Below are 21,448 nucleotides of genomic sequence, written 5' to 3'. Positions count from 1 at the left end.
TCCATCCAGATCAAGAAGGACTTCCTGTACTGGAAGGGCCAGTACGAGTCCAAGGAGGGCGAGGTGAGGCAGTTTAACTCAGAGAAGGAGAAGCTGGAGCGGGAGAGGAGCTCTCTGAAGACTGAGATAGAGCGGTTGATGAGAGAGCAGAGGGCGGTGGAGGAGCGTTATAAGAGCAGGCTGCTGATCACCCAGACCCAGTTCTCTGAACTCACCTCCGTCAGAGACTCCCTGGAGGCAGAGTTGAGGAAACTCAGGGAGCGGCCCTACGCCTTCGCCAAGCACACCCAGACGGACGAGAGCGGAAAGAAAGACCTGGACCCCGCCACGCTGGTCTTCGATGGTGTCCGCAAAATGGTGACGGCCAAGCAGCTGCTGGACTGTGGGGTCATCAACAAAGTGACTTACGAACAGCTCCTGAATGGTCAGAAGACCGTCCGCGAGGTGTCTGTGGACTTCAAACTCAATCTTAAGGGGACTGGGAGTATCTCTGGTGTGGCTGTGGGACCTCAAGGTAAAATGTCCCTCACAGAGGCCAAGAGAGACAACATCCTCTCTGAAGACAGCGCCATCTTGCTGCTAGAGGCCCAAGCTGCCACAGGCCACATAGTGGATCCCAGAACCAACGAGAAGATGACGGTGCAGGAGGCGTGCAAGAGAGGAGTGGTATACGAGGAGGACAGAGAGAGGCTGCTGATTGCTGAGGCTGCATGTCTGGGGTACCGTGACCCCAACACCACCAAGCTCCTGTCAGCAGGCCAGGCTATGAGGAAGGGCCTGATCGATAGAGACACAGCTCTACGGATGCTCCAGGCACAAGAATCAGTAGGGGGAATCATAGACCCTGTCCTCAGTGTCTTCCTCCCTAAAGATGCAGCCATGGACCGGGACCTGATCGACGAGGATCTGTACCGGGCCTTGAACCAACGACCTGAGTGTTACTTGGACCCAGACACCCAGATGGGGGCCAGCTACGTAACCCTGAAGAGGAGATGCAAGGCCGAACCCACCACAGGTCTCCTGATCCTCCCCGCTCCAGAGAAGCCCATGATAGTGAAGGGTCTCAGGGGAGAGGTGTCTGTCACAGACCTGATGAATGCTAACCTCTTGGAGAAATCTGACATGGACCAACTGAAGGAAGGCAAACTGACCAGCCAGGACATCGAGGACCGGTTGAGGTCGTACCTCTGTGGCTCCACCTGTATTGCGGGGGTCTTCAACGAGGCAAACGACAAGACCTTGTCCATCTACCAGGCCATGAAGGAAGGGTTACTGAAGCCCGGCACCACCCTGGAGCTCCTCGAAGCCCAGGCCGCCTCCGGATTCATGATCGACCCCGTCAACAACCTCTGTCTGACCGTGGCCGATGCCTACAAGAGGGGCCTGGCTGGGCCGGAGTTCAAAGACAAACTGTTGTCTGCAGAGAGGGCCGTCACCGGGTATAAAGACCCAGGCACAGACAAGATCATCTCCCTGTTCCAGGCCATGGAGAAGGGGCTGATCGAGAAGGGACATGGGATCCGTCTACTGGAGGCTCAGATTGCCAGCGGGGGTATCATCGACCCCAGACACGGCCACCGCATCGAGGTGGTGACTGCCTATAAGAAGGGCTACTTCAGCAAGGAAATGAACCAGATCCTGACAGACGAAGGGGACGAATCCAAGGGCTTCTTCGATCCAAACAACCAGGACAACCTAACTTATCTCCAGCTAAAGAAACGCTGCATCATAGACCAGAAGACTGGCCTGGTTCTCCTCTCCATCAAGAAGAAGAAGGAACCGCCTCAGCCCACCACCCAGAAGAGCACTCTAAGGAAGAGGAGGGTGGTGATTGTAGACCCAGACACCAATAAGGAGATGTCGGTGAAGGAAGCATATGACAAGGGGCTGATCGACTACGAAATATTCCTGGAGCTGTCGCAGCAAGAGTGTGAGTGGGAGGAAATCACTATCACCACCCAGGATGGATCCAAGAGATTGGTCATCTTCGACAGAAAGACGGAGATCCAGTATGACATCAGAGAGCTGCTGGAGAAGAATGTGATCAACCAATCATTGTACGACCAGTATAGATCGCAGATGATTACTCTCACACAGTTTGCTGACATCGTCACCAGCCAGACCAAAGCAAACAGATCCTCTGCCTCGTCTTCCTCCTCCTCATCAACATCATCATCCAAAGCCAGAGCAGCAGCAACATCAGCAGCAGCATACTCATCCCTGCTGTCTTCATCAACCACCTACTCACCACAGATCACTTCAACATCATCTACTTCCATCAAGGCTGAGAAGACGAGCTCCATCATTGGCAGCTCTACCATTGGACCTTCCTCCATTGGAACCTCCATTGGTGACTGCTCCACCATCACTAGATCCACCACCAGCAGCTCATTTACCCAGCCCGATGGCCCTTCCTCTCCCAGCTCTCTGAACCATATCGCCAGTATCTCTGTCTCCCTGGCTTGCCCTGCTGAAGCTGTGGTCTTGGATGGGGAGCAGAGTCCTGTGGGTGCCATCTTTGACATGGAGGCCCTGGAGAAGATCTCCATCTCCGAGGCTCACAAACGTGGGCTGGTGGACAGCATTTCTGCCCAGAGACTACTGGAGGCCCAGGCTTGCACCGGAGGCATTGTAAACCCTTCCGATGGACGGCGCCTGTCCATCCAGGAGGCCTCCATCCAGGGGATCATCGAGAACGACATGGCTACCAGGCTGAAGCCCGCCCAGAAGGCCTACATTGGGTTTGAAGACATCAAGTGTAAGCACAAGATGTCCGCTGCTGAGGCCATGAGGGAGAAGTGGCTTCCCTATGAGGCGGGCCACCGCTTCCTGGAGTTCCAGTTTGTTACTGGAGGCCTGTATGACCCAGAGCTGGGCCGCAGGAGGACCATCAAGGAGGCTCTCAAAGAGGGCTGGTTGGATGGAAGAGGGGCCCAGAAGCTCCAGGACATGAGGCACCATGCCAAGAACCTGACCTGCCCCAAGACCAAGCTGAAGATCTCTTATAAAGAGGCGATGGATAACTGCTTGGTGGAGGAGAATACAGGAGTCAAGATGCTCCAGGCTGCCTCTGCCTCCTCCAGAGGGATCAGTAGTCCGTACAACTTATCCGCTCCCGGGTCCACATCGGGCTCCAGGACCGGGTCGAGGGCGGGCTCTCGGAGAGGCAGTGTGGACCTGGGATCATCTGGCTCCTCCAGACGATACAGCATCGTCAGCAGCACCACCTACAGCCGCACCTCCTTCAGTTCCAGCTCCATGTCATAGGGTGATGGAGAAGAGGGAAAAATAGGGATAACTATTAATTAGTTACATTAACTTAGTCTTTGTCTTAACCTCTGCATACTTTTAGTTTTTTTTTACATATTGCCTTTTGCTTTACTTATGTAAGGAAGCCCTGCTTATTGGTCAGTTAGAAATGTCTCTGTCCTAAATAAAGAGGTCCCATCAAATGTTTTATCTTCTGTTTAAAGTGGCTGCAGACTGATAACAATTAAAACAAACATTCTTGGGTGTTTGAATGGAAGAAAAATACTTTATGTAAATTGTATTTGTTCTCTCTGACAGCATGATATGACCACTTTGCTGCCAGACTATATTTTTTCAAAACTGTTGTACTACAGTATACATTTATAATTTTGATAACAATAATGTAACAAATTTACAAATGTATAAAAAGTTGGATGGGAGAGGGTTAATGTCTTATGTGTGTTTTGGGGAACATTAATAGGTGTGAGGTACAGTACTGTTTCTTGCATGGTATGTGAGGAGGTGTCATAATAACATTGCTTAGTGTTTATACTGTTAGCGTAGTATGGGGCTGTCTTCTTTCAACACAATGTAACTATTTTTCTATTTCTCAAAATAAAATGTTACATCCTTGCTCTTTGGTTTCTGTGTGAAATAGCCTATATGGTCAGTAAAATTATGTCATGATTTTTGTATGAATACATAAAAAATACCACACTAAGCCTAAAATAGGCCAGTGTCCTTAGAGCATCGAGACATGTATTCATAGTCATAAATATTGTGTGAAATAAATACAGAAATCATCAATGATCATTTAGAATGTGCCAGATGGCCCTCACATAAAGCCTAAACTAATCTGCAGGTCAGAGAGAACGGTTTCTAGATCTGGTTTAGAGAATATAACTACATAACATAACATAATCAAATCATGAATAGTTTATTCTTCCAATGTTAAACTATACAAGTGAGCCAAACTATACTGAACAAAAATATAAACACAACATGCAACAATTTCAAAGATTTTAATGAGTTACAGTTCATTTAAGGAAATCAGCCAATTTAAATCAATTCATTAGGCCCTAATCTATGGATTTCACATGACTGGACTGGGAATACAGATATGCATCTGTTAGTCACAGATACCTTAAAAAAGAGATAGGAGCGTGGATCAGAAAACCAGTCAGTATCTGGTGTGACCACCATTTGCATCATGCAGCGCAACATCTCCTTTACATGGAGTTGATCAGGCTGTTGATTGTGGCCTGTGGAATGTTGTCCCACTCCTCTTCAACGGCTGTGGGAAGTTTCTGGATATTTGCAAGATCTGGAACAGGCTGTCGTACACGTCAATCCAGAGCATGCCAAACTTGCTCAATGGGTGACATGTCTAGTGAGCATGGTGAGCCACGGAAGAACTGGGACATTTTCAACTTCCAGAATTTGTGTACAGTACCTTGCAAGATGGGGCCGTGCATTATCATGCTGAAACATGAGGTGTTGACGGCGGTTGAATGGCACGACAATGGGCCTCGGGATCTCTTCATGGTATCTCTGTGCATTCAAATTGCTATTGATAAAATGCAATTGTGTTCATTGTCCATAGCTTATGCCTGCCCACACCATAACCCCACTGCCACCATGCGGCACTCTGTTCACAACGTTCAAATCAGCAAACCGCTCACCCACACACCGCCATACACATGGTCTGCGGTCGTGAGGCTGGTTGGACATACGGCCAAATTCTCTAAAACGACGTTGGAAGTGGCTTATGGTAGAGAAATGAACATTCAATTATCTGGCAACAGCTCTGGTGGATATTCCTGCAGTCAGCATGCCAATTGAACGCTCCCTCAAAGCTTGTGTTGTGTGACAAAACGGCACATTTTAGAGTGACTTTTATTTTCCCTAGCACAAGGTGCACCTTTGTAATGATCATGCTGTTTAATCATTATCTTGATATGCCACGTCTGTCAGGTGGAAAGATTATATTGGCAAAGGAGAAATGTTCACTAACATGGATGGTAACAAATTTGTGCACAAAATTTGAGAGAAATACAGGTTTTGTGCGTATGGAAAATGTCTGGGATATTTTATTTTAGCTCATGAAACATGGGATCAACACTTTACATGTAGCGTTTATATTTTTGTTCAGTGTAGAATGGCAGTAGACCGTAGTGTAGGCCGTCATTGTAAATAACAATGTGTTCTTAACTGACTTGCCTAGTTAAATAAAGGTTAAATAAAATAAATAAAAGTAAACATTGAATGTTTGTTACCCAGCTACAGTACACCCTCTATTGGCAGATATCTGTAACTACAGCAAATAATTTAATGTTCATTGCCATCTGCTGGTTGCACGTGCTGTCGATGAGGAAATGGTCAACATGTTATGAATGGATCAATAGGCTGCGTTTCACTTTCTCATTGCTGTGCATGTGATTTGTGTTATTCAAACATCTTTGGTATTGCTAGCTTGGGTTTCATTGCTTGCATAGTGACGTTGATATACGCATATGAGAAGAAGATGTACCAATAGTGGTTACAGTATCTAGCTAGAGATAGCTAGCTGGTTGCAGACAGTCGTGTAGGTCGCGCCCGGCTTCAGAGCTCCTTCCACGGTGACTGCAAGCTGAAAAGGGCGTGGATGCGGTGAGGCCCACGGGTACAACAAGGTAGGAGGCAAAATAAGCTTTACATAAAGCACATTTTAACAGTGAACTGTACTTCTGTTACGTTATTCATCCAACAGTTTAATGGTTTTCAGTAAAGTGTAATTTTAACACTGTCACAGAAAATACTAGAAACTCAAGTTTAGGGCTATCATGGATCCTTGGGACGTCCATACCCTAAGCCTAACTGTAACCTCTAACCTTAACTATAAACCTTACCTAAAACGAACCTTAACCCATAAAGGTCCCGCACAGTCATCCTATTTCCCAAGTAAAAATAGCCTTTGAATGACCAACACATCACCCATAATATTTTTAAGCTATTAAAATGCTCAGAATTGAAGAAATTGTATACTTTCTTACATCTTTAACTATCAGGAAGCCGTAAGAAATGCTGAGTGGAGTGGCAGCTTATATTCATGAGATCGCCTTGACTGACAGTTATTGGAATTGCCCATGTGGTCGTTTCCAGGTACCAAGATTAAACAATAGGCCACATGTCACTGATGACAAGTGAAACAATGGGCCACATGTCATCCAGATCCTAATTGGCATGACTCAACCCATTTTCTCTGAAAAATGCTCTCTCTCATGGTCAACAGAGCTAATCATGCACTGTTGGATAGCAGACAAACAGCAGAAAAACACAATTGCATTTCAATTGTTTTGTAATTACACTGAACAAATAACAAGATAATCACTGCTGCTACTCGCTGTTTATTATCTATTATCTATACATAGTCACTTTACCCCAACCTACATGTATAGTACCAGTCAAAAGTTTGGAAACCTACACATTCCAGGGTTTTTCTTTCATTTTACTATTTTCTACATTGTAGAATAATAGTGAAGACATCAACTTTTGACTGGTACTGTACATTATTACCTCAACTAACCTGTACCACTGCACATTGACTCAGTACCTATAGCCTCGTTACTGTTATTTTATTGTTGGTCTTTTATTTTTTTTTACTTTATTCAGTAAATATTTTTCTTAACTGCATTGTTGGTTAAGGGCTTGTAAGTAAGCGTTGCATGGTAAGGTAACAGTAAAATAACAGTAACGAGGTACTGAGTCAATGTGCGGTGGTACAGGTTAGTTGAGGTTGTATTTGGCGCATGTGACAAATAACATTTGATTTGAAATATAAACGCAACAATTTCAAAGATTTTACTGGGTGACAGTTCATATAAGGAAGTCAGTCAAATGAAATGAATTCATTAGGCCCTAATCTATGGATTTCACATGACTGGGAATACAGATATGCATCTATGTTGTTAGTGTATGCAGCATGATGGACTGACTGGTTTACATGTGTATGATGTGAGAATGAAGGTGTGTGTAATTATTGTAATGGAAGGTGATGCCGAAGAAAAATGGCCATCCTGCATGGACAATAAAGTTGTATTCTATCTGCTGGTCTCAGATACAGTACCTTAAAAGAAAGGTAGGCGTGTTGATCAGAAAACCAGTCTGTATCTGGTGTGACCACCATTTGCCTCATGCGGTGCTGCAAATCTATTGTTGCATAGAGTTCATCAGGCTGTTGATTGTGGACTGTGAAATGTTGTCCCCCTCCTCTTCCATGGCTGTGCGAAGTTGCTGGATTTTGGCAGGAACTGGAACACGCTGTTTTACAATCCAGAGCTGCCCAAACATGCGGTGATGGCGGCGGATGAATGGCACGACATGATCTCGTCACGGTATCTCTGCATTAAAATTGCCATTGATAGAATGTAATTGTGTTCATTGTCTGTAGCTTATGCCTGCCCATACCATGACAGTTTGTGCAGAAATTCTTCGGTTTTGCAAACCAGCTGTCTGGGTGGCTGGTCTCAGACAATCCTGCATGTGAAGAAGCCGCATGTGGAGGTCTTGGGTGGTGTGGTTACATGTGGTCTGCGGTTGTGATGCCGATTGGACTTACTGCCAAATTCTCTAAAACAACGTTAGAAGTGGCATATGGTAGAGAAATGAACATTCAATTGTCTGGCAACAGCTCTGGTGGACATTCCTGCAGTCAGCATGCCAGTTGCACACTCCCTCAACTTGAGACATCTGTGGCATTGTGTTGTGTGACAAAACTGCATCATTTAGTGTCCTTGTATTGTCCCCAGCACAAGAAGCACCTGTGTAATGATCATGCTGTTTAATCAGCTTCTTGATATGCCACACTTGTCAGGTGGATGGATTATCTTGGCAAAGGAGAAATGCTTACTAACAGGGATGTAAACAAATGTGTGCACAAAATTTGAGAGAAATAAGATTTTTGTGCATATGGAACATTTCTGGGATTTTTTTTATTTCAGCACATGATACATGAGACCAACACTTTACATTTGCGTTTTATATTTTTGTTCAGTGTATAGAATTATAGAATACAGTTGACTGATAGACTTCTTCGCAATATTTTGTAAAGCAGAAGTCACCTTAGAAGCTTAGACATACAGTGCCTTCGGAAAGTATTCAGACCCCTTGACCTTTTCCACATTTTTTGTTACGTTACAGCCTTTTTCTAAAATGGATTAAATAAAAAATATTCAGCAATTTACACACAGTACTCCATAATGTCAAAGCAAAAACAGATTTTTAGAATTTCTTGCAAATGTATATAAAAAAAACATACCTTATTTACAAAATTATTCAGACCCTTTGCTATGAGACTCGAAATTGAGCTCAGGTGCATCCTGTTTCCATTGATCATCCTTGAGATGTTTATACAACTTGATTGGACTCCACGCCACATTTTTGCCCATTCTTCAAGACAAAAGTGCTCCAGCTCCTTCAAGTTGGATGGGTTCCGCTGATGTACAGCAATCTTTAAGTCATACCACAGATTCTCAATTGGATTGAGGTCTGGGCTTTGACTAGGCCATTCAAAGACATTTAAATATTTCCTCCTAAACCACTTGTGTTTGAAACAAGTCATTCTTTTCATTTAACTTCACCAATTCGGACTATTTTACAGGTTGCAACAAAATAGGAAAAATGCCAAGGGGGTGAGTACTTTTGCAAGGCACTGTACAGATCTGGGGAAGGGTACCAACACATGTCTCCAGCATTGAAGGTCCCCAAGAACACAGTGGCCTCCATCATTCTTAAATGGAAGAAGTTTGGAACCACCAAGACTCTTGCTAGAGCTAGCTGCCCGGCCAAACTAAGCAATCGGGGGGGGGGGGGGGAGGGCCTTGGTTAGGGAGGTGACCGAGAACCCGATGGTCACTCTGACAGAGCTCTAGGGTTCCTCTGTGGAGATGGGAGAACCTTCCAGAAGGAAACCATCTTTACAGCACTCCACCAATCAGGCCTTTATGGTAGAGTGGCCAGACGGAAGTCGCTCCTCAGTAAAAGGCATACGACAGCACGCTTGGAGTTTGCCAAAAGGCACCAAAAGACTCTCAGACCATGAGAAACAAGATTCGCTGGTCTGATGAAACCAAGATTGAACTCTTTGTCCTGAATGCCAAGCGTCATGTCTAGAGGAAACCTGTCACCATCCCTATGGTGAAGCATGGTGGTGGCATCATCATGCTGTGGGATGTGTTTCAGTGGCAGGGACTGGCAGACTAGTCAGGATTGAGGGAAAGATGAACGGCGCAAAGTAGAGAGAGATCCTTGATGAAAACCTGCTCCAGAGCGCTCAGGACCTCAGTCTGGGGCGAAGGTTCACCTTCCAACAGGACAATGGACCTTAGCACACAGCCAATAATAAAACGCAACTTCCAAATATAATATAATTTGCGAATGACCTGTCCTTTAGACTATTTGTATGAACATTTTCATTAATAAATAACAAAACAGCTTTTTTTTCTAATATCATCTAGGCCTCTCTAATTTAATTTAGCCTAGGCGTGAACATTTGAATTAGGCCTAATAAATAATAAAGCAAGGCTGTCTACAAACACCAGGGCAGGCCGGTCATGGCTAGAAGGGTTCCAGCTTTTGTCAAATTGATGTCAGATTTCCCTTTTCGTAGCTGATTAGGAGAAGTTACGCCACAGGTTAGGAGAATTAGCTAAAATGCAACAAAAAAAATATCTACTTTTGATGTTGATTTGACAAAAGCTGGATCCCGTCTAGCCATCACCCGGCCTGCACTCCCCACTCCCCATCCCGCTGCGATTCAGCATCACAGCAGTGGAAAATTATAAAACTGATATTGGACAATCAAATTCGATATGTACACTACCATTCAAAAGTTTGGGGTCACTTAGAAATGTCCTTGTTTTGAAAGAAAATCTTATTTTTTTTGTCCATTTTAAAATAATGTCAAATTGATCAGAAATACATTGTTAATGTTGTAAATGAAATATCTACATAGGCGTACAGAGGCCCATTATCAGCAACCATCACTCCTGTGTTCCTATGGCACGTTGTGTTAGCTAATCCAAGTTTATAATTTTAAAAGGCAAATTGATCATTAGAAAACCCTTTTGCAATTATGTTAGCACAGCTGAAAACTGTTGTTCTGGTTAAAGAAGCAATACAACTGGCCTTCTTTAGACTAGTTGAGTATCTGGAGAATCAGCATTTGTGGGTTTGATTACAGGCTCAAAATGTCCAGAAACAAAGAACTTTCTTCTGAAACTCGTCAGTCTATTCTTGTTCTGAGAAATGAAGGCTATTCCATGCGAGAAATTACCAAGAAACTGAAGATCTTGTACTAAGCTGTGTACTACTCCCTTCACAGAACAGCGCAAACTGGCTCTAACCAAAATAAAAAGAGGAGTGGGAGGCCCCGGTGCACAACTGAGCAAGAGGACAAGTACAGTACAGTGTCTAGTTTGAGAAACAGACACCTCACAAATCCTCAACTGGCAGCTTCATTAAATAGTACCCGCAAAACATCAGTCTCAACGTCAACAGTGAAGAGGCGACTTCGGGATGCTGGCCTTCTAGGCAGAGTTGCAAAGAAAAAGCCATATCTCAGACTGGCCAATAAAAAGAACATTTTCAGATGGGCAAAAGAACACAGACACTGGACAGAGGAAGATTGGAAAAAAGTGTTATGGACAGACGAATCTAAAGTTTGAGGTGTTTGGATCACAAAGAAGAACATTCGCGAGACGCAGAACAAAAATAAAATATGCTGCAGGAGTGCTTGACTCCATCTGTCAAGCATAATGGAGGCAATGTGATGGTCTGGGGGTGCTTTGGTGGTGGTAAAGTGGGAGATTTGTACAGGGATCTTGAAGAAGGAAGGCTATCACTCCATTTTGCAACGCCATGTCTGTGGACGGTGGTTAATTGGAGCCAGTTTCCTCCTACAACAGGACACTGACCCAAAAGCACAGCTCCAAACTATGCAAGACCTATTTAGGGAAGAAGCAGGCAGCTGGTATTCTGTCTATAATGGAGTGGGCAGCCGGATCTCAACCCTATTGAGCTGTTGTGGGAGCAGCTTGACCGTATGGTACGTAAGAAGTGCCCATCAAGCCAATCCAACTTGTGGGAGGTGCTTCAGGAAGCATGGGGTGAAATCTCTTTTGGCAACTAGAATGCCAAAGGTCTGCAAGGCTGTAATTGCTGCAAATGGAGGATTCTTTGAAGGACACTATTTAACCTGTTATGGCTAGGGGGCAGTATTTTCACGGCTGGATAAAAAACGTACCCGATTTAATCTGATTATTAGTCCTGCCCAGAAACTGGAATATGCATATAATTATTAGCTTTGGAGAGAAAACACTCCAAAGTTTCTGAAACTGTTTGAATGGTGTCTGTGAGTATAACAGAACTCCTATGGCAGGCAAAAACCTGAGATGCTTCTGTTCAGGAAGTACCCTGTCTGAACATTTCTTGCCCTTCTTTATTATCTCTATCGTTTACAAAGGATCTCTGCTCTTACGTGACAATTCACACGTCTCCAATGAGGTCTCATAGCCCGGGAAAAACAGGAATGACGTAATTCAAAGCCCTGGCTGAAGCACAGGAAGGCAAAAGCTAAGTGGTCACTCAATGGTCTAAGCCTTAGGCGCGTGACACGCCCCGCCCCCGGCTTTCGGTTTTTTCCTCAGTTTACAGACAGGCAGATTCCCGGTCGGAATATTATCGCTTCTCTACGAGATAAATTGCATAAATATTGGTTTTAAACAGCGGTTGACATGCTTCGAAGTACGGTAATGGAATATTTAGAATTTTTTTGTCATATTTTGCGTCATGCTCGTGGCCGAGATTTAGCGTTGGGATAGTGTCTAGAACGCACGAACAAAACGTCGCTGTTTGGATATAACGATGGATTATTTGGGACCAAACCTACATTTGTTATTGAAGTAGAAGTCCTGGCAGTGTATTCTGATGAAGAACAAGCAAGGTAAGAACATTTTTCTTATAGGAAATGTGATTTTGGTGAAGGCTAAACTTGCAGGGTGTCTAAATAGCTAGCCCTGTAACGCCGGGCTATGTACTTACATTATTGCAAAATGTGCTTCATCCGAAAAGCTATTTTAAAATCGGACATATCGAGTGCATAGAGGAGTTCTGTATCTATAATTCTTAAAATAATTGTTATGCTTTTTGTGAACGTTTATCGTGAGTAATTTAGTAAAATCACCGGAAGTGTTCGGTGGGAATGCTAGTTCTGAACGTCACATGCTAATGTAAAAAGCTGTTTTTTGATATAAATATGAACTTGATTGAACAGACATGCATGTATTGTATAACACAATGTCCTAGGTGTGTCATCTGATGAAGATCATCAAAGGTTAGTGCTGCATTTAGATATGGTTTGGGTTTATGTGACATGATATGCTAGCTTGAAAAATGGCTGTGTGATTATTTCTGGCTGGGTACTCTGCTGACATAATCTAATGTTTTGCTTTCGCTGTAAAGCCTTTTTGAAATCGGACAGTTTTGTTAGATAAAGGAGAGTCTTGTCTTTAAATAGCTGTAAAATAGTCATATGTTTGAAAAGTGTAAGTTTTCGGATTTAGAGGAGTTTGAATTTCGCGCCCCGCCCATCATTGGATATTGGAGCAATCGTTCCGCTAGCGGAACGTGTAGATGTAAGAGGTTTTAAATGAAAATAATTATGTATAACCTTGTCAACGTCTTGACTATATTTCCTATTTATTTTGCAACTAATTTCATGTATGTTTTCATGGAAACATGGACATTTCTAAGTGATCCCAAACTTTTGAACGGTAGTGTAAATAAACAATGTTCATTGAGATAAATCTTATGCTCCTGTGAAACGAGGCCTGCGACATATTTTTATAAAAGTACTTGTTTCCAAAGCTCAAATTATATCTCATTTCCAAGTTCACTGAATAAGCTCAACTGAAATGCACCAATTACGCATGATACAAATCATTACTCTATTCTAGTCTATCAATCCATTCCAAATGTTTATACTATACATATCACGGGCGGCATATGTTGATGTTGTCTAGGGCGGCAGCAGAACTGCTAGGACCGGGCCTAACAAACACAATTTGCCTCTAATTTACTTGCGTTTGCGGCAGATCTTGGCCTGCTCAAAGTGAGCCCCTGCTCTTGGGAAGTCAAAACTGTCCAACTCATTGGGGCAGCTTGCGTGCGCATCAGCTTCGTTACTTTGTCCTGAAGAAGGCACATCTTGAGTCTGTCTTTACCCTGTTTTGGAGAAAGATTCCCCTCTCGGCAAGCACACTGGAAACCGGGATAATTAACACAATCTTTTGCCCAGTCGGGAAGTACATTTAGCTGAAGACCCTTATGATGACCTTGCGTCTTTTGCGTGAGTATAAATAAACATACTCCCCCGACACTAGTTTCCAAGCAGCTTGTGGATTTATTAGCCTATGAAGTATATTTGCCTTTGATGTTGGAACACTTTTATTTCCATCAATGAATAAAAAGCATTATTTTGCAATGGATTTTTTTTGTGGAGGGGGGGTGACAATTTGGCCATCAATTTTATTTATTGGCTTTTCTTTTTTTCTTTTTTTTTAAGCCGACATTTACCGGTTAACAGAAACCCTGCCTTCCTGGTAGTCCTCTGGCCCTGTGGCCTTGTGAATGTTAACCTGTTTAAAGGTCTTACTCACATCGGCTATGGAGAGCCTGATCACACAGTTGTCCAGAACAACTTGTGCTCTCATGCATGGTTCAGTGTTGCTTGCTTGAAAGCGAGCATAGAAGGCATTTAGCTCGTCTGGTAGGCTCATGTCACTGGGCAGCTTGCGGCTGGGTTTCCCTTTGTAATCTGCCTTTAGCTCAGTGAGGATGTTGCCCTTAATCGATGGCTTCTGGTTGGGATATGTGTACGGTCACTGTGGGGACGACGCTGTCGATGCACTGATCAGATTTGCCAAATGGAGGGCGATGGAGAGCTTTGTATGCGTTTCTGTGTGGATTGGGAGGACAGCAGTAAATCCTTGGTAATGCCTGCCTCCTAAAGCCAAGTGTTTGACATGAGGGGAGGGGACCAGTACGTGCATGCATGCATGCATACATACATACATACAGTTGAAGTCAAAAATGTACATACACCTTAGCCAAATATATTTAAACTTTTTCACAATTCCTAACATATAATCCTAGTAAAAATTCCCTGTCTCAGGTCAGTTAGGATCACCACTTTTATTTTAAGAATGTGAAATGTCAGAATAATAGTATAGAGAATGATTTATTTCAGCTCTTATTTCTTTCATCACATTCCCAGTGGGTCAGAAGTTTACATACACTCAATTAGTATTTGGTAGCATTGCCTTTAAATTGTTTAACTTGGGTCAAACGTTTTGGGTAGCCTTCCACAAGCTTCCCACAATATGTTGGGTGAATTTTGGCCCATTCCTCCTGACAAAGCTGGTGTAACTGAGTCAGGTTTGTAGGCCTCCTTGCTCGCACACGCTTTTTCAGTTCTGCCCACAAATTTTCTATAGGATTGAGGTCAGGGCTTTGTGATGGCCACTCCAATACCTTGACTTTGTTGTCCTTAAGCCATTTTGCCACAACTTTGGAAGTATGCTTGGGGTCATTGTCCATTTGGAAGACCCGTTTGCGACCAAGCTTTAACTTCCTGACTGATGTCTTGAGATGTTGCTTCAATATATCCACATCATTTTCCTACCTCATGATGCCATCTATTTTGTGAAGTGCACCAGTCCCTCCTGCAGCAAAGCACCCCCCCACAACATGATGCTGCCACCCCCCGTGCTTCAAGGTTGGGATGGTGTTCTTCGGCTTGCAAGCCTCCCCTTTTTCCTCCAAACATACCGATGGTCATTATGGCCAAACAGTTCTATTTTTGTTTCATCAGACCAGAGGACATTTCTCCAAAAAGTATGATCTTTGTCCCCATGTGCAGTTGCAAACCGTAGTCTGGCTTTTTATGGCGGTTTTGGAGCAGTGGCTTCTTCCTTAATGAGCGGCCTTTCAGGTTATGTTGATATTGGACTTGTTTTACTGTGGATATAGATACTTTTGTACCTGTTTCCTCCAGCATCTTCACAAGGTCCTTTGCTGTTGTTCTGGGATTGATTTGCACTTTTTCGCACCAAAGTACATTCATCTCTAGTAGACAGAACGCTTCTCCTTCCTGAGTGGTATGACGTCGTCGTGGTCCCATGGTGTTTATACTTGCGTACTATTGTTTGTACAGATGAACGTGGTACCTTCAGGCATTTGGAAATTGCTCCCAAGGATGAACCAGACTTGTGGAGGTCTACAATTCCTTTCTGAGGTCCTGGCTGTTTTCTTTAGATTTTCCCATGATGTCAAGCAAAGAGTCACTGAGTTTGAAGGTAGGCCTTTAAATACATCCACAGGTACACCTTCAATTGACTCAAATGATGTCAATTAGCCTATCAGAATCTTCTAAAGCCATGACATAATTTTCTGGAATTTTACAAGCTGTTTAAAGGCACAGTCAACTTAGTGTATGTTAACTTCTGACCCACTGGAATTGTGATACAGTGACTTATAAGTGAAATAATCTGTCTGTAAACAATTGGAAAAATAACTTGTCATGCACAAAGTAGATGTCCTAACCGACTTACCAAAACTATAGTTTGTTAACAAGAAATTTGTGGAGTGGTTGAAACACTTAAGTTGGAGTCATTAAAACTCGTTTATGTAAACTTCCGACTTCAACTGTATATAGACTAGTTGAGTATCTGGAGCATCAGCATTTGTGGGTTCGAATACAGGCTCAAAATGGCCAGAAACTAAGAACTTTCTTCTGAAACTTGTCAGTCTATTCTTGTTCGGAGAAATAGAAATATATATATATCTCATGGAATGCAATGTAATCGGCCATAGTCAGCGTCCAAATATGCCGATTACCAAATCTTATGAAAACTTTTAAATCGGCCCTAATTAATCGGCCATGCCAATTAATGTATTTCAGTGTATTTATGATTAATTTGATATTTTAATGGACAAAAAATGTGCTTTTCTTTCAAAAACAAGGACATTTCTATGTGACCCCAAACTTTTGAACGGAAGTGTGTATGTGTGTGTGTTGTTTCTCCCCAATTGGTAGTTAATCTTCTTCCCTCACTGCAACTCCCGTACGGACTCAGGAGAGGCGAAGGTCGAGAGCCATGCGTCCCCCGAAACACGACCCTGCGAAGCCGCACTGCTTCTTTACACTGCTCGCATAACCCGGAAGCCAGCCGCACCAATGTGTCGGAGGAAACACTGTACAACTGGCGACCAAAGTCAGCGTGCAGGCGCCACATTGAGGCGCTAGAGGCGACACTGGGCCAATTGTGCATCCCCTCATGGGTCTCAAGGTCACGGCTGGCTGTGACATAGCCTGATATCGAACCCGGGTCTGTAGTGACACCTCAAGCACAGCGATGCAGGGCCTTAGACCGTTGCGCCACTCGGGAGGCCCTGGACAGCAATTTTATGATCAAATTTGATCAATATACTAGCTACAGCCATTTCTCATACTTGGGTCACCCAACTTTGAACTGGTTTCATCCAAATATCACTCAATTTGACTGAAAAGCATGATTTTCACTGTTCGGGACCTTTAAACGTTCTGTGAACAGAAGTGATAATGTCTTTCTTTTCTGGGAACGTAAATATTTAGGTTGCAGGGAGGTTCTGACAACATTTTAGTTCCCTGAAAGTTATTTAATTACCTTCAATAGCCTATAATTTCTCTTCTCGGAGCGTTAATAAAACCTCCCAGGAGAACTTTCAGGGAACCAGAGTAAAATGTTCTCAGAACCTTGCTGCAACCTAAAAATTAAGAGGGGTTGTCTCACAATCTATATCTCTTTTCAATGTAGATCATGTAGTGTTTTCTCAGTGTTCTATTATAATCTAGCTAACCTGCCATGGAATTCCATAGTAATGTTATGGTGAATCACTTTAAAATGTATACCAAACAAAAAGCCAGTGATTTCAAAGTTTAACAAACCATAGAACTATTTGCACAAGGACTACTTTGAACATTTTCCAAAAACACATTTACAGGAAGAACTGTGCGGATACAAAGTTTGGTAACAGAATATAATAGTGAGACTTTACCAGAATTCTGTTACTAAACTTTGCATCTGCAATAAATGTTTTTATATTTTTGATTTACTGTGTAAATTGTTCAAGGAGTTGTATGGTTTGTTAAACCTTTTGAAATCAATGGTTTTTGTTTGGTATACATTTTTAAGTGAAAAATCTGAGTCTTAGCGTAATTCCATTATTGTGGAGTTGCCCTTCCCTGTGGCTCAGTTGGTAGAGCATGGTGTTTGCAACGCCAGCATGGTGTGTGCAACGCCAGGGTTGTGGGTTCGATTCCCACGGGGGGCCAGTACAACAACAAAAAAAAGTTAAAAAGAAGGGTAAAAATTCATGAAATGAAAATGTATGAAATGTATGCATTCACTACTGTAAGTCGCTCTGGATAAGAGCGTCTGCTAAATGACTAAAATGTGAATGTAACTCCAGTGTGCGTAGAGATGATAGAGTTAGGCTAAGTATCTTTAGCGATCTAAGCCTGCCAGTGCCTGACAAAGCGTGCTGTGGTTTTGATGTAATTTTCAGGAGACACTATCATTTAATTACCCTTCTTTAAAACTGTGCTTTTCCAGGTGACAGTATGGCTGAGGACCCTCAGAGGAACTTCCGTTCTGCCTATTATGAGAAGGTGGGCTTCAGGGGGGTGGAGGAGAAGAAATCACTGGAGATATTACTGAAGGACAACCCACTGGGTATGTACATTACAGTACTACTACTGTTACAACAGGTACATCATTGTTATTATCACTGCTGCTCTGCTTCTACCTCCAAGTCTGTTCATATGCGTTTTTTGTGTTCCTTCGTCAGACGTGGAGAAGCTGAGCACTTTCAGTCAGAGATTCCCTCTGCCCTCAATGTACAGGATCCATGTATGGAAAGTGCTGTTGGGTAAGTCTTTTAACACAGACTACCCACAGGATTCAGAGCATATTTTCCATACCAGCACACCTCTCAGCCCATAGAATACCCTATTTCTCACCAGACACACATACTAGACAGATCCATCTGACAGACCAAACCACTGCCGTGACTTGCGTGACTTGCTGATGTGACCCACCCTGTGTCTGTCTCTAGGTATCCTTCCTCCCCACAGTGACTCCCACTCCCTGGTGGGAGGGTACAGGCGGGAACAGTACCAGGATGTGTTGGAGGCCCTGAAGGTGATGAGGTTTGTCCACATGGCCACTCCCCAGACGCAGGTGTACCTACGCATGTTCCAGCTGGAGAGCCAAGTGCTGCCCAGACGCTCTGATACCTCAGCCCCGGTAAGAGGAGAGAGAATAAGAGGGGCCTTTAAAAAAAAAAAAAAAAACATTTTAAAGGTCCAATACAGCCGTTTTTTTTTTTTATCGCGATATCAAATCATGAATCGTGAATAATGAGAAAGTCGTGCATCTGTAACTATCATACCCCCCCCAAAAATGGTAACCTCCCCCTGTTATTGTAATGGTGAGAGGTTAGCATGTCTTTGGGGTATGATATTTGTGCGTCTAACTTTCTCACGATTCATTTAGGATTATCCGTAATCGTGGTAGCATCCACATTCATGTAGAAGTATTTAGAAACGTATTCCATTCTTATTTACTTTAAAAGTGACTCCAAAATGACACAATGCATTATTTACCATTTAATTCATATTGGGCACAATATCATCTGCAACACAACCAAAACAAAGAGCAAATGCATCTAACAAATTTGTGGAGTCACAAGCTTGATGTAGTCATTGCGTGCCAAATAATTACCTTTTTACTACTTTAATACACATGTAAGTTAATTTGTCCCAATACGTTTGCTCCGCTTAAATGGAGGGACATTGTACAAAAAGTGTGGTAATTTGTAAACGGTTCACCCAAAATGGGTAAACATACCCTCAAATGAAAGCTGACGGTCTGCACTTTAACCTCCTAGTCATTGTTTGATTTCAAATCCAAACTCTTAGAGTATAGAGCCAAAATAACAAAACATGCTTCACTGTCCCAATACTTATGGAGGGCGCTGAATATAAACCACAGGAAAATCATGTTTTTAACTGCACTGGGCCATTCTTTGCATATTCTAAAGTAAACAGAACGTAAACAGTTGGAGAGGGAAGATTAAATGAAATCAGACCCTTGTTCTGAACGTGCAACTTACCTCTGCTAGTATCCCTATACATTGTAAATATTGTATTGGAGCTGACCCTGTATCCAGCTTGCTTACTTCTCGTATTCTTCTTATTTTTATTACTTGCGTGTTTTTGTCCTACCTTTAGGTTATTTTTTAGTACTACATTGACATTGATTACTCCGTTGTTGGGTTTAAAGCTTGCAAGAAAGTAATTTCACTACTTGTGCATGTGACATTAATACTTGACACTTGCCTGGTCCTACTCAGGAACTTAATTTCACTTTATTCTTTGTTCTCAGTAGAATCAGTATGATAGGCTATTTATGTGTGAGACTGACTGGTGTGTGTCTGTTTCAGGACGAGGAGGATGAGGACTTCCTGTCCATAGCTCGAGCCATGGAGGAGATCGTAGAAGACCCTATGGATTGTTATTGGCTGATCAAGAGCTTTGTCAACCAGTTCAACAATAAGTTTGGAGACTCCATTCCCCACCTGGTGAGCAGTGGATTGGAGGGTGGGTAAGGGGATGAAAGGGGTGGTCTGGACTACACTTGTTGTGTGGTGTTGCCTTGCTCATTGTTGTTGTTGTTGTCGTTACTGCTACTGTTGTTGTTGTTTTGATTAGTCAAATATCCAACATAAAAATGTACATGTAGCAGATGTGTACACTGCATCTATCTCTCAACACATCTTAAACCCCCCCCCCCCCCCCCCCCCCCCCCATCTGTGTCCGGTTGGTTTAGCCCAAGAGTCTGGAGCACTACCTGAGTGTGGAGGAGCCCCGGCTACTGAACCATCTGAAGAATACTGGGGCCCTCGCCATGCTGCCATACAGCCTGTGGTTCAGACGCTGCTTTGCTGGCTGCCTGCCTGAGTCCAGCCTGCAGAGGTTAGGCACACTGAGGCTTGTTTCTCTCAACAACCCAGCCACACAGGCGTGAGAGGTGTAATCTTTGCATCAACAAACCACATTTGTTACATGAAGCACTTTGCTGTTCTGTGAGTGGCGTGGGCCTGGGACTTGGTTAGAGAAGTCATGTACCATGTTAGCTATGAAGCTTTCAGGAAACTCATCGCTCTTCGCTCTATGCTGGCATTCTGACTCATGTCATGTGTTCTTGCTCTTTCAGGGTGTGGGACAAGGTGATCAGCGGGTCCTGTAAGATCCTGGTCTTCGTTGCCATGGAGATCCTTCTCAGCTACAAGATCGTGGTGATGGGGACCAGCAGACCGGAGGGAGTGGTCAGCATCCTGAGCAATGTGAGTGACATCATCATCATAGGATCCGCTGGAGGTTTGAGACCTTTCTCTCCTTTTTGTCTACCAATCACATTGATTTGTTTTTCTCCTCTACTACCAGATGCCCCAGGAGAACACTGATGCAATAGTGACTAAGGCCATTGATCTGTGGCACAAGTACTGTGGCACCCCCATGCACTCTGTATAGGATCACAGGTCTCCTGCCAGACCCTCTTGATGGGGTCATTGACATTGGGATACGCTTGGACTCAAATCAATCATGTTTATTTGTCACATACTTCGTAAAACAACAGATGTAGACTAGCAGTGGAATGGTTTCTTACGGGCCCTTCCAAACAATGCAGAGAGAAAAAGCATAGAGAAATAATATAAAAGTAATAAAAACATGGCTGTATACACACACGGTGCCAGTACCAAGTAGATGTGCAGGGGTACAAGGTAATTGAGGTAGATATGTTCATATAACTAGGAATAAAGTGACTAGACAACATTATAGATAATAAACAGTAGCAGCAGTGTATGTGAAGGGGTGCTTGGTATAGCGGTCCTGGATGGCAGGGAGCTCAGCCCCAGTGATGTACTGAGCTGTGCGCACTACCCTCTGTAGAGCCTTGCGCTTGAATGTCAAGAAGTTGACATACCAAGCGGTGATGCAGCCAGTCAAGATGCTCTCAGTGGTGTAGCTGTAGAACTTTTTGAGGATCTGAGGGCCCAT

At 43.4% G+C, this 21,448-nt stretch overlaps 2 protein-coding genes across 3 annotated transcripts in view; both read left to right on the top strand.

The window, feature by feature from the left end:
• LOC115192284 (desmoplakin) overlaps window positions 1–3,882 on the top strand; it is a 37,270-nt gene extending 33,388 nt beyond the window's left edge. For both annotated transcript variants that reach the window (XM_029750599.1, XM_029750600.1), the window contains exon 24: window positions 10–3,882. In XM_029750599.1, the coding sequence (XP_029606459.1) occupies window positions 10–3,267 (3,258 nt within the window). In that variant the 3' untranslated portion in view covers window positions 3,268–3,882. The remainder of the gene's footprint in view (window positions 1–9) is intronic.
• Window positions 3,883–5,603: 1,721 nt separating this feature from the next.
• tbc1d7 (TBC1 domain family, member 7) lies at window positions 5,604–21,133 on the top strand. Its single transcript, XM_029750598.1, has 8 exons — window positions 5,604–5,921; window positions 17,940–18,059; window positions 18,175–18,255; window positions 18,442–18,632; window positions 19,831–19,968; window positions 20,217–20,362; window positions 20,604–20,733; window positions 20,834–21,133. Exons 2-8 carry the CDS (start codon window positions 17,948–17,950, stop codon window positions 20,918–20,920), a joined length of 885 nt encoding a protein of 294 aa, XP_029606458.1. The 5' UTR covers window positions 5,604–5,921; window positions 17,940–17,947; the 3' UTR covers window positions 20,921–21,133.
• The last annotated feature ends 315 nt before the right edge of the window (window positions 21,134–21,448 follow it).

This window comes from Salmo trutta, chromosome 4, assembly GCF_901001165.1.
Source record: "Salmo trutta chromosome 4, fSalTru1.1, whole genome shotgun sequence".
NCBI lineage: Eukaryota > Metazoa > Chordata > Actinopteri > Salmoniformes > Salmonidae > Salmo > Salmo trutta.
This window is presented reverse-complemented; position numbering and strand designations above follow the sequence as displayed.